This window comes from Sinocyclocheilus grahami, unplaced genomic scaffold, assembly GCF_001515645.1.
Source record: "Sinocyclocheilus grahami isolate Dianchi unplaced genomic scaffold, SAMN03320097.WGS_v1.1 scaffold93.1, whole genome shotgun sequence".
Classification (NCBI taxonomy): Eukaryota; Metazoa; Chordata; class Actinopteri; order Cypriniformes; family Cyprinidae; genus Sinocyclocheilus; species Sinocyclocheilus grahami.
The window spans coordinates 326206-337862 of NW_015505272.1; the positions used below are offsets into that span (position 1 = coordinate 326206).

Below are 11657 nucleotides of genomic sequence, written 5' to 3' on the forward strand. Positions count from 1 at the left end.
AATTACTGTATTAAAACAAACACATCAAACAGTGAGTATGTTATTGTTTATAAAGCTTTTATTTAAGAGTCACATTTAAGTATTTTGATATATCACTCAAAATCTTATGGTGGTGACATCTGACGGTGTTGACAAATTTGGCATTTCTTTCACAAAACCAATGGAGTTCATGTAGTAGCCATTTTATTTTTTCTGTTGATGCTAGATGCTAATGGAACCTGCTTAAGGAGAATCAAATTATCTAAATATTTCAAATAATTTCCTCAGAAATTGGAAGATGGTGTTGACATATCATGGCTGTGACACAGGAAATTTGAACATTAGGATTTAAAATATTCTAAAACTATGAAACTTCGCAGAGCCTGTCTGACACTGATGTACTCTGCAGAGGTGAACTGTGGCAAGGGGGTCCTTTAGAGTGACAGCTGCCCGATATTCTCTGATTCTATTACATTTTATTGAATGTCTGACGGTGTTGACAAAAAGTGGGGACGCAACTTTAAAATCGTATTAAACATGCATGTTAAAAAACAACCTTGCTTTGATAGGAGATTTTATTAAGGGTTGCTTTTGATAAAACAAGCTCTTTTTCATCATTAAAAAAAACATTTTTATCAATTTTATTACATATGAATGATTGAACCCTTCTCTGTGGACACACTGTTTTAGATGTAGTGAGAGGACATTAAGAAACATAGATTTGGTATAATAATGAGAAAATTAAATTGAAGGTGATAATTGTGCTAAATACATTCTATTATTAATCCCTCATGACATTTAAAATTGAAAATATTTTTATTTTCAAACCTAATAGCAGTTACCCTTGCTGGACCTGTTTTGTCCCATGTCTCAAGAATGACTGCTTAGTGACTTGGAACTCTTTAATATGATTCCAATTCTAAGCCAAATAGTCATTTCAGCATTTACCATTGTGCAGACGTTAGTCAACTAGATAAGAAAGAAAATATGAGCTAATGAATAGCTCAGACTATTATACTCATATAAACTATTCATTTTGTCAAGAAGGACCTTGCAAAATTATGTTATTGTGAATCTGCAGTCCAACCCATTACTTATACCTGGGAGCAATTCATAAACAATGTAACAAAAAGTATTTCAAAATTTCACTATGCTTTTTCAAAAACAATAACAATATATAACTTTAAGCTTTCCTCCTACAATTTACCTTGAGGTTCTCGTGCGTCAGCGTCAGTTTCTCCCTGCAGAGCCTGATTGAGCAGCTGCTGCCCGGTCTGACCAGTCGAGAACGGCGATCTTCATGATCTATCTGGACACTGGACAGAACCTTGCTGCTAAAACACGAGAGTGTGTGAAATGACAGCTGCCATTACATAGTCACACTCGTTTGTACAACACCCCAGAGAAAGGGCTAAAAATATGAATAGAGATTCTTACAGGAATAAGGTTCATGGAAAAGTTCGTTTTTAATCTGCTTGTGATATAACCTGCTTAGCTAATGTCCGGAAATGACATTTATTATATCAAGACTCCTCCTCAAGGACAACAACATTACATGTCTTTGCGGACACATTAAAACTGAAAGTGTTTTTAGGGAAAAACACACTTTCCGAGGGAAGATATTTGTAAATGATCTTAAGAATGTGAGCATTACCAAATAAAACATTTATACATGTCGTCAATGCACAAACACCTAAGAAAACAACGAACTTCAGTGACATAACGCATGTCATCTAAGCGCACTGTGTGAATGCGGTGATGATCAGCAGCTTTTGATGTGCAAAAAGCCCAGTGTTTATCCTGCATGGATCGCAAAAAACACACATCAGTAAAAATATTCTTGACAACAAGCAAACTTACTCAAAAATCTCTCCTGACGGTGTGGGTGGCAACGCAACAGTAAACACATGCATGCGCTCTCTGCTGTCAACAGCTGCTGATATAACGTGTGGACTCGAGTGCGCATGCGCTTTGCGAGAATTGCACGCAAGAGTCCTACCAGGAAAAAAAGAAAAGAAAAAAAGCTACATTACATTATAATACAAAATGTCGCGTTCTGTTTTCTTTAAAAAAAATGTTTTACATTTAAATCTGTAGTAAAAATATATATTTTAATCAACAATCGTTTTTGTAAATCGTAGTTATGCATATTTTTTTTAACGTATGTTTGTAATCGGTAAATATAAGAACGGTGTGTAACTGTGCAGACTGCAGTTTATGTTCTATTACAAAAAGCCCATGTATCGTCAAGTTATGTTTAGCACGGACCGTACTCATGAACTGAATCCCAGGAACGTCTCGAGGGAACCCATGAAGAATTAATCTTCTGGGTTTGACATCATGGCTGTATTGTTAGAAATGTAATAAATATTTTGATTAGCCTGTACGTTTTTCTTTTACTTTTTAGTTTTTGTTGAATGAATAATTGCGACCACAGAAATATGTAAATGGAGAACCAATGAAAATCTTCCAATATACCCATAGCCTAAATAACGCGAACTGTACTGAAATGATTCCAGGATGGAAACATTAATCGGACGGACCAAGCTTCATGATCAACAGAACCTTTATTCACAGCAAAGCTTTACGCGTGAAGCAATTTTATTTGATTTCACACCGCAATAAACCAAAAAAGTTAGGCACAAGTGTGTGGACAGTGGACACCACCCCCTTCTGGCTAATATGTTACTGTCACAACAATCACTTCAGTTCCGTTTTCAAATACAGAAGTTGGGCAGAGCGTGAAGGAGTCTTTGGTTTCGCATGTTCAGATGTCACCATCACAAGGACTGTTAGTGTTCAGTATTCACCATGAAGCTAGAGATTTGTCTGTTGCTCGGCGTGACAGCTTTCTGCGTATCGACAGCTGATTTCTCTCCTCCAGTGGTAAATATCAGTCTGGACGTGCCTGCAGATCAGCGATGGACTCCTCTGAAGAACCTCTATGACATCGATTTCTTGAGAAAAGCTGCATCTGAAGTGATCGAGTAAGTATCAGACCGTCTGATAACCACACGCACGCTACGAGAACATGTTGCTTTCGTTTGCATTCTTGCGATTTTGACCAGAACCAGTTTGGCCATTAAATCATTTTACCTAGCTGACAAGTTTAAATATCACAGAATGTCACCAAATACTTAAGTTTGCAACGCATTAAAATGCAAGTGATAAAAAATAAAGCGCTGCTGACATTCCCCTCTGTTTTTTAATGAAATGTTCGGTCACATATTATTTTAAAGTCCAATTCTCGCCTGAATAAACTTCTAATTTGTTAGTAATAGTTAGCACGGTAGTTATTAAGTTTAGGTATTGGGTAGGATTAGGGATGTGGAATATGGTAATGAAGAATATGTGCTTTATAAATACTAATAAACAGCCAATATGTTAATAATAGAAATGCTAATAAGCAACTAGCCTAGATAATATAGTGAGAATTAGTCCCTATACTAAAGTGTTACCATAAGTTCTTTAACTTTGTAAATTTTGTTTGTCATCAACCTAGATCCACATTTATGTCTTACAAACCCTCTTTTGCAGCTCAACTGTTCCCAAATGGGTTCATGATGCAGTTAAACCGATAGTGAACGCTCTGGAGAAATACATCCCACAGCCGTATGCTGGAGAAATACAGGGCATGGCATCCTTCTATGGCACTGACATTGCAGATATTGTGCTGTTGAACTTTGCCTATGAAGTATCTGCGTAAGTACTTCACTTTTTGGTACAGTAGCTCTCTTGAAGTGTTTTAGTTGTCAACCTTTTTTTTCAACATTAATTGTGGCTGCTTTGCTTTTTTTTTAATAGCTTTTGCACCAGTATTGTAACTCAGGATACAAAGGGCAATATATACCATGGCAGAAACCTGGATTATCCCCACGATGTGCTCAGAAATCTTACTCTAGATGTACTTTTTATTAAAAATGGAAAGGTATTGTTAAATTATATATTACATTGTATTATATTATATTACATTATATTATATTATACTCTTGAATCTGCAAGTCGTTTCTCTCCAGGTGGCATACAGAGGAACTACTTTTGCTGGTTATGTTGGGCTGTGGACAGGACAGAGCCCCAACAAGTTTACAGTGTCTGGCAACGAACGCAGTAAGTTGATTTTTTAAAAAGACATGGTCTAGTGAATTTTGTGGGGTTTTAATTTATATCTATATTTCTACAGATAAGGGACATTGGTGGGAGAATGTAATTTCAGCAGTTTTATTAAAAAGTTCTCCAGTTAGCTGGCTAGTGCGAGAGGTGAGAGAACAAATGTATATAAAATTCTAAATATAATTCAGTATTTCAAAATACATTTACTTACTGGTGCAAAAAGAGACTTTTGCATTGAATAAATCTGTATATTTTTGATTTCTTTAGACTCTTGAAGCAGCTGTGGATTTCCAGGATGCAGTATTGAGACTGGCCAAGGTGCCGATCATTACAGATGTTTATTACATTTTGGGTGGTGTTCATGCTGGTGAGGGTGTGGTCATAACCAGAGACCGAAGTGGATCAGCTGACATCTGGCCTCTTGATCCACTTAATGGATAGTAAGCACCAACCATAATTTTGTAATTACATAAATTAAAATGAAAGACATAAAGCGATGCCAGTGCAACATTAGGCTCTCATTCATATAATACTTGTGTTGTCCTTAAGGTTTTTACATTACTAAGCCTCTGATTTTTACTGTTGCTTATTATAGCTGGTATAGAGTTGAAACCAATTATGACCACTGGCTACCCGCCCCTAAACGAGACGAACGAAGGCAAGCAGACAATACATTTTTATTAATAACATGAAAGCACAAATGTGTGATTATTTAACCGAACAGTTTAGGGATTGCTTTTCACATGTCCTGGTCTTGTTTCAGATATGTGGCCATGAAAGCACTGAATGCCACTGGTCAAAACCATATTAGTATGGATTCTCTGTATCAGGTAAATGAATAAATCCATTTTGTCTGCCTATTATTGTCATCGGTTGTGGCATTTATTTCTGTCCTACATTGTTAATAATGTACTACAAAATGTGTTCTTGTTTGTTATTATCATAGTCATTTCTGGATTTAGATATTAAAAAAGATGAAACTTTAATGAGACTTCCCTTGTGTTTGTGAAAGCATGCAATCCTATTACATAATTTATTGACTGATGTGTTAAGTGATCATTTCTTTTTCATTGTTACAGGTTTTATCCATGAATCCAGTATGTAATAGGTAAGGAGGAGAGTAATGCAGCATTTCACCTATCACATGATATTTTATGGTTGTGTAATGGCCTCATGTAGAGTGCTCATTTCTCGTATGTGGTAACCAGTAGTACAAACATGAGCACACTTCCTTCTCATGGAGGTTATAATATTAGAATTTAACAATGCAATGCCGAATTTAGGAATTTCCTGGAGATTCTGTAGAAACCAGTCATGTGAAGCTTCTGCCTATTCACACGTACAACTTCACAGACACTCATTGTTTAAGCCACTCAGCTGTAAATTAGAACAGTCCAAGCATTGATCTCTGTTGAACTCTCACCCTCTTTCATGTCTGGTGCCCAACAACTCAACACTGATTCTCAACTCATCTAGCTTTACTAACTTACTTTATTGAAGGTGGACGAGAGCGCTGTACATTCACTCCCCCCACCTACAATCCCTGCCGGTACGAGACTCAAACCTGCAACCTTTGGGTTACGAGTCAGACTCTCTAACCATTAGGCCACGACTTCCCCAGGCCCACAACATTATCACTATCACTGTCTGATGGGTTTGCTGCCAAAAAGCTTTTTTTTTTGTTTGTTTCATCCGACCATAGAAGCCAGTGCCATTTGAAGTCATGTCTGACAACTGAATATGGAGTTTGTTTTTGGATGAGTGAGGAGAACTTTTCTTGAAACCCTCCCAAACAAGGCTTTTTGACCCTAAGACTCAACTAATCTCTGCAATTCTCCAGCTGTGATCCTTGGAGAGTCTTTGGCAACTCAAGCTCTCCTCCTCAGCATGTATTAGGACGATATAAACACACGTCCTCTTCCAGGCAGATTTGTAACATCTTTAGTTGATTGGAACCCCTTAATTGTTGCTCTGTTGGTGGAAATGGGTATTTTCAATGCTTTAGCTCTTTTTTACAGCCACTTTCTATTTTGCGAAGCTCAACAACCTTGTTCTGCACATCAGAACTATATTCTTTGGTTTTACTCCTTGTGATGGGTGATTAAGGGAATTTGGCCTTTGTGTTCCTCATATTTATAATCCTGTGGAACAGGACGTCATGGCTGGACAATTTCATGCTCCTAGTCACCCTGGTGTACTAAAACATTTATTACTTCAGTGATAGGTTAGAATTTTTTTAATGAAAGATCAAAAGGATAAACAATGCAGATTTATTTTCACAGCTGCCTTTGCTCATATTTACCAAGGGTGCCAATATTAGTGGAGGGGACTGTATCTCCCCACTGTATAAGTGTTAGTTAAAGAGGTGTGTCTTAAGGTCACATTCTGTAATAAAGCTTTTTAATGTGAGTATGATCTTCCTTCCAGGATCACGGTTTATACAGCCGTCATGAGTGCCGCCACTCCTGAGAAGTACACAACAGTTGTCAGAGATGTAAGAACAAACCATATCACTACATGATTTTTAAAACATATTTTAAAACATAAAAAAAATTTGAAAACATATTTTCATTAAACATATGCTGCTTAAGATTGATTTTACATATGTTACCACCGTCATGTTATGTGGTATGCTTTCATGATGTCCAGTTGGCTGGTTTGGTAATATAAGTGATTTTGTTGGATGAAACAACATTTCTGTCATAATGTAAGAGGTTGCTATGGCTTCTCTGATATTATTTTGACATTAAGGGAATTTCGCAATACTCAGTTGACATCAGTCTGTCAGCTTTTGCAAGGAGCATCACATGAATTGGTGTGAATAACTAGGTCGCATGTCTTTTCTATGCTTTGGAAACTTCTGTTTCTTGCAATCATTAGTGATGGAACTGTGACTGTTCTGTCTTACTGACATTTTTTCAGATTTTCTACAGTTAATGGTCTTTCTTTTCTGTTTACAGATCTGTATGTGATGGAATGACTCGTTCCCTTGACCAGCTCAGCCATAATTTTCACACAGCTTAGTTCTGAACTACCCAACAACTTCTGCTTCTCTTCTGCTTTTCACAATGGAAATGAGTCGTATTTTAATATCTAAAAAGTAGGGCTGCAAGATATTGTGATAAAGCCTATATCCTGTTTCAATAGGGAAAGTACTTGATTTTTTAATTGATGACTTTTATAGCTATATTTGGAAAGAATCATTAAAAAAAAAATTACCAATATCAGCACAACTGCAAATGTATAACTGATTTTAATAACTTTAATAAATAAGAAGTTAATATTAAGTGACTTAATATTACCAGAAATAATATTGGCTGTTTTTGCTCTATTTTGTCAACACAAATGTATACTTATGTAATATATTAAAGGGGTCATATGATGCTTTTTTAAAGATCATTATTTTGTGTATTTGGTGTAACAGAATATGTTGACATGCTTTAATGTTAAAAAAACATTATTTTTCAAATACTGTACATTATTGTAGGTCCTCTATGCCCCGCCTCTCTCATACGCTTAGTTTTCTACAAAGTCTTTCTACCCTTACCATAATCGCGAGCTTCATCTTTCAAAATAAATGTAAAGACAGAGCCCGAAAGGGGAACAGAGTCTCGTGACAGACACAGTGATGAAGCTAGTATGTGTTTGCAGTACACAAGCCACGGTTAAGACAGCTGACTCCACTGTGATGTGTCTCGCTCTCGCTCTCTCTCTCTCTCTCTCTGTCTTGCTCGCTCACACACACACGATGCGCAAAACTCCTCATTTGAACAGTCAATAGCAAATACTTAAACTAATAACAAAACAGTAGCTGATTCAGAAAAATTGCATCATATGACCCCTTTAAAGCAAGCCCAAAGAAGCTGTGGTGTACAGTGAATTTATAAGAGCTAAGGGGCGTTGTTAGGCACGGTGCGGAGCGCCTTTATAATACTGCATGCATTACTGAACGATTATTATGATATATATTTACACATTAAAAACATATATGATGGATTCTCTCTCTTCTACATGTAATACACAATTGAACTGACTGTACTGAATTGAACTGAATACAATATTAAAATAATTGTTAATTGTAATCATTGAGGGCTTTCTGGATCTTGTGCACGTCATAACAAGAAATGCTCTCACCTCAAATGATTTATTTTTGTGTAATGCATTATTTTGGATTTATTACATGCTATACTTTACACCAACCTACTTCCTTTAGGAAAGTGCCATTTTCCTGTACAAAAGTCTAGTCAAGTCGCATCAAGCTATTACCCTTAATCCCTTCAGAGCTTGTTCACTTAATTCAGCTACACAGATGAAGACTGTTAAGACGCAGACAAACAAACATACCTACTGAAGACCTCGGGAGTTTGACACAAGGTCTTCTCTTATTTTTGAATGAAAATAGTGGATTTTTGCACAGGACATTGAAGGTTTCTCGGGGCACATGGGGGAGCGTGTGACTATACTTTCTTTGTGTCCTTACAAGCTGAATTTTTTGCATTACTACTCTTCGCATTGACTAACTCAAGCACCGATGGGGTACAGAATGCAGATACAATCCTTTGGTTGACATGTTAATGTGATGGAAATAAAGCTTCTGGGATTTCCTTGATTAAAAGAGAAACGCACCAGGTGAGTTTTACCTACCATGATTTATCATCTCTGGCTGCAACCTTTTATGGCTTGGAGTTTTAAGGACACTGTTTTGCTGACATGATTTACACAGCCCTTCATATTATCATTCAATTCAAAAGAAATGCATGGAAAGGCACCAAATACTAAAACTAAATTAATGGTGATATACTGGTGTGAAATCTTAAACCATTTTTTTTTTTTTAAATAGGCAGGATTTAGTATGGGTTAAATTATGTTATAAATATCATGTCTTATTATTTGTAGAATTCATAGAATATTTTTTATAGTAGCAGTCTTGCTTCATTTTACTGTGAACAAGATTCAAAATGCACGTCGCATGAGCTTTTATCAACAGCTCTTTTAAGAGGTATAACCTCAGAACGAGCATGTCTGTTACACTACACTAAATTATTGTGATGTCTGGTGAGCTAATGAATAACCTTCCTTACAAATAAGTCTATAAATCCATAGTCCATAATCCCCAGTTATTCAGTATTTAATAAAAAAAATACCTTAAAATACTCTCCATTCATCTCTGACTCTTGATGTTTTTTTAAAATTGTGAGATAGATACTCAAATGTTAACTATTTTAATGAATAACAGAAGCTGGTTTATAGTGAAGCAGGGCCATCACTGAGGGTTTGAAGCTTGTGGGCTTTCACAGAGGCACAGGTGCGTGTTGACGTCGTCTGCTCTATAAGGAGGATTGAGCAATGAACCCAGATTAACTCGCTCTCTGGATCTCATTAACGTGCGCAACAACATGACATTTAGTGTAGCCTGTTGTCAAAAGCTTGAAAATATTGTACAGTACAGTAATATGATTTACTAGAGTACGTCTGTTGGTCTAAATTTTTGTATTAAATGAATAATATAAATAATGTATTGTGTAAATTGTGTATTACTGAATTAAGTGTTTTTTGTGGTTGTTTTTTATTTATTTATTTATTTTTTATAGTGGTACAATGGTTTCTTAACCATTTAACAAATCCAATCCACATTATTTTGTAATGTGATTTGTATCAAATAAACATATACAAATATAAATCATTGTTTCATACAAGTGCTTAATAAAAGTGCTTGTTATACTGACTTTCATATTTTCTACCTTCAGGAGAAGCCATGGGGTGTGGTGTCACAAAAACCAGCGAATTCAATAGAAAATTTGATAAAGGTAAAATCCTCAAAAATGTGTCCTCATTTGTAAGTCGCTTTGGATAAAAGCGTCTGCTAAATGACTAAATGTAACGTAAAATGTTTTCAATAACAATAATATGAATGGCTAGAGTCATTCAAAGAATGATATATACTGTACCAGTGAGTTCTGTTTATTCCAAGACTATTTAGCTTGTATAATTTGACCTAAATGAATTCTCTTCTTAAAACAGATGGAAATGTCAGCCCAGGTGAGTTTTTACCAGTCCAGCAAAGCTTGTGTAAAACCTCATCTCTCGCCGCTATTGAATTAGAACACGGTTGTCTATTTCTGTGTAGTGTCAATATATAAGTACCTCATTTACATTTTCAACATGTCTTCTTTTTCATGCCTGTCTGCAGCAGCGAGAAGTAAGAAAAATTCATCTTTTATGACCATGATGTCTATTTGACTATTGTTGGGTATTACATAGGCTACTATACACAGAGTTATAAGACTTTCAATAGGCCTTCACTATAAAAAAAATTGCTTGTCTAAGTTGTAGCGTATAAAAGAAACATTATTGGAGTATGTTTCACAAGAAAGTAACCTACTATTTAAGTCTTTTTACTTAATTTACTTAAATTCCACGTTTAATTCAATGGATTTGTAATTACTTGTGAAATTTACTAGCAAAAAATGTTACAAACTAATCCTACACCCGCTTTTTTTCAGTGTATAAATAATAATCTCTCAAATGATGCTAAATTGGGTGTAATTCTAGAAGCCCGACACAAAAACTATTGCATTTAGAGCAAATCTGCTGAATTATAGCCTATTTATTTCTGAGTCTGACCTCAGTCGTGTTCTCTTGAAAGCAATGAAGGCTGCGGTGCTGATCCAGCGCTGGTACCGACAGTATGCGGCTCGCATGGAAATGAGACGCAGATACACCTGGAACATCTTCCAGTCCATGGAGTACGCAGACCTACAAGACCAGATCAAAGTAAGAAATCCATTCTCCACACTATTTTTAACGTAAGAACGGGCGCAGCCATTTGCAACTTGAATGTGCGCGGCTTCCGGTATCCTGCTTCCAGTTATTATACAAAAACAGTCCATTTTGCTGCTTACCCTTACGAAAAAGAAGTTTATACAAGCGTGCCATTAGTATACTTCTTTTAAACTAAAAATAGGAAAGTATACTTTTAGTCTACTTTTTATGTATTTCTCAGAAATATACTTAAAATGACATTTAAGTATACTTGACTTATACTTAGAAAAAGTCTAAATATATTTGAGCTATACTTGTGCTCCGAGAATCTGTGTTTTCATTGTTATATTTTAGAGGCACTAGTACACATCTTCTGTACAGAATTTCCAAAAAACGCGAGTGAAGAAGAAACCGAAACAACAGATGCTTCCACATGTAATCTAACACGATCATCAGACATAAAACAGCATCAAAACTGTGTAACATTATGGAATAAAATGTCGACCAACGAAGAGGTAATAATGACTGTCAAGCTTTTGGGGGTTGATCAACTTTATCTACGTTTTGATTATCATTCTGAATCCAATTCATAGTCTTTTTTCAGATTTTTGTTCAAAATGTTGTTTATTTCTTTCTTTTTTTATTTATGAAACTTATCCACATTCAAGTGTTTAAAAAAAGAGTGCATGAAGCTAGAATAAAATGTTTTTGTTTACAAGCAGATACCCTGTTCTTCTGATGTTTAGTATGTTCACATATTCATGTAACAAAATATATACAAATTAATACCTAAATAGGGACATAGT

At 35.7% G+C, this 11657-nt stretch overlaps 2 protein-coding genes and 1 long non-coding RNA gene across 3 annotated transcripts in view; 2 read left to right on the plus strand and 1 right to left on the minus strand.

Moving 5' to 3' along the window:
- The window catches only part of LOC107587499 (uncharacterized), a 17017-nt gene extending 6233 nt beyond the window's left edge, over positions 1–10784 (minus strand). The window contains exons 1-3 of the long non-coding RNA XR_001609484.1: positions 10714–10784; positions 1840–1974; positions 1187–1313 (exon numbers count right to left, since the gene is read on the minus strand). This is a non-coding gene — a long non-coding RNA (uncharacterized lncRNA). The remainder of the gene's footprint in view (positions 1–1186; positions 1314–1839; positions 1975–10713) is intronic.
- On the plus strand, positions 2641–7458 carry LOC107587498 (N-acylethanolamine-hydrolyzing acid amidase). The gene is made up of 11 exons (XM_016275299.1): positions 2641–2966; positions 3517–3681; positions 3784–3907; positions 3996–4086; positions 4160–4236; positions 4357–4529; positions 4685–4747; positions 4853–4919; positions 5169–5197; positions 6517–6583; positions 7050–7458. Exons 1-11 carry the CDS (start codon positions 2791–2793, stop codon positions 7059–7061), a joined length of 1044 nt encoding a protein of 347 aa, XP_016130785.1. The 5' UTR covers positions 2641–2790; the 3' UTR covers positions 7062–7458.
- The window catches only part of ppef2a (protein phosphatase with EF-hand domain 2a), a 25738-nt gene continuing 22470 nt past the window's right edge, over positions 8390–11657 (plus strand). Inside the window, exons 1-5 of the mRNA XM_016275297.1 lie at positions 8390–8718; positions 9837–9896; positions 10111–10128; positions 10280–10288; positions 10736–10863. Coding sequence (XP_016130783.1) covers positions 9845–9896; positions 10111–10128; positions 10280–10288; positions 10736–10863 — 207 coding nt within the window. The 5' untranslated portion in view covers positions 8390–8718; positions 9837–9844. The remainder of the gene's footprint in view (positions 8719–9836; positions 9897–10110; positions 10129–10279; positions 10289–10735; positions 10864–11657) is intronic.

What these genes read in the sequence shown, in the direction of transcription:
- LOC107587498 (XM_016275299.1), top strand. Translation starts at nt 2,791, where the DNA reads ATGAAGCTAGAGATTTGTCTGTTGCTCGGCGTGACAGCTTTCTGCGTA. An exon ending in TTTGCCTATGAAGTATCTGC is followed by an intron (nt 3,682 to 3,783) that starts GTAAGTACTTCA and finishes TTTTTTTAATAG; the next exon opens with CTTTTGCACCAGTATTGTAA. An exon ending in CCTAAACGAGACGAACGAAG is followed by an intron (nt 4,748 to 4,852) that starts GCAAGCAGACAA and finishes GTCTTGTTTCAG; the next exon opens with ATATGTGGCCATGAAAGCAC.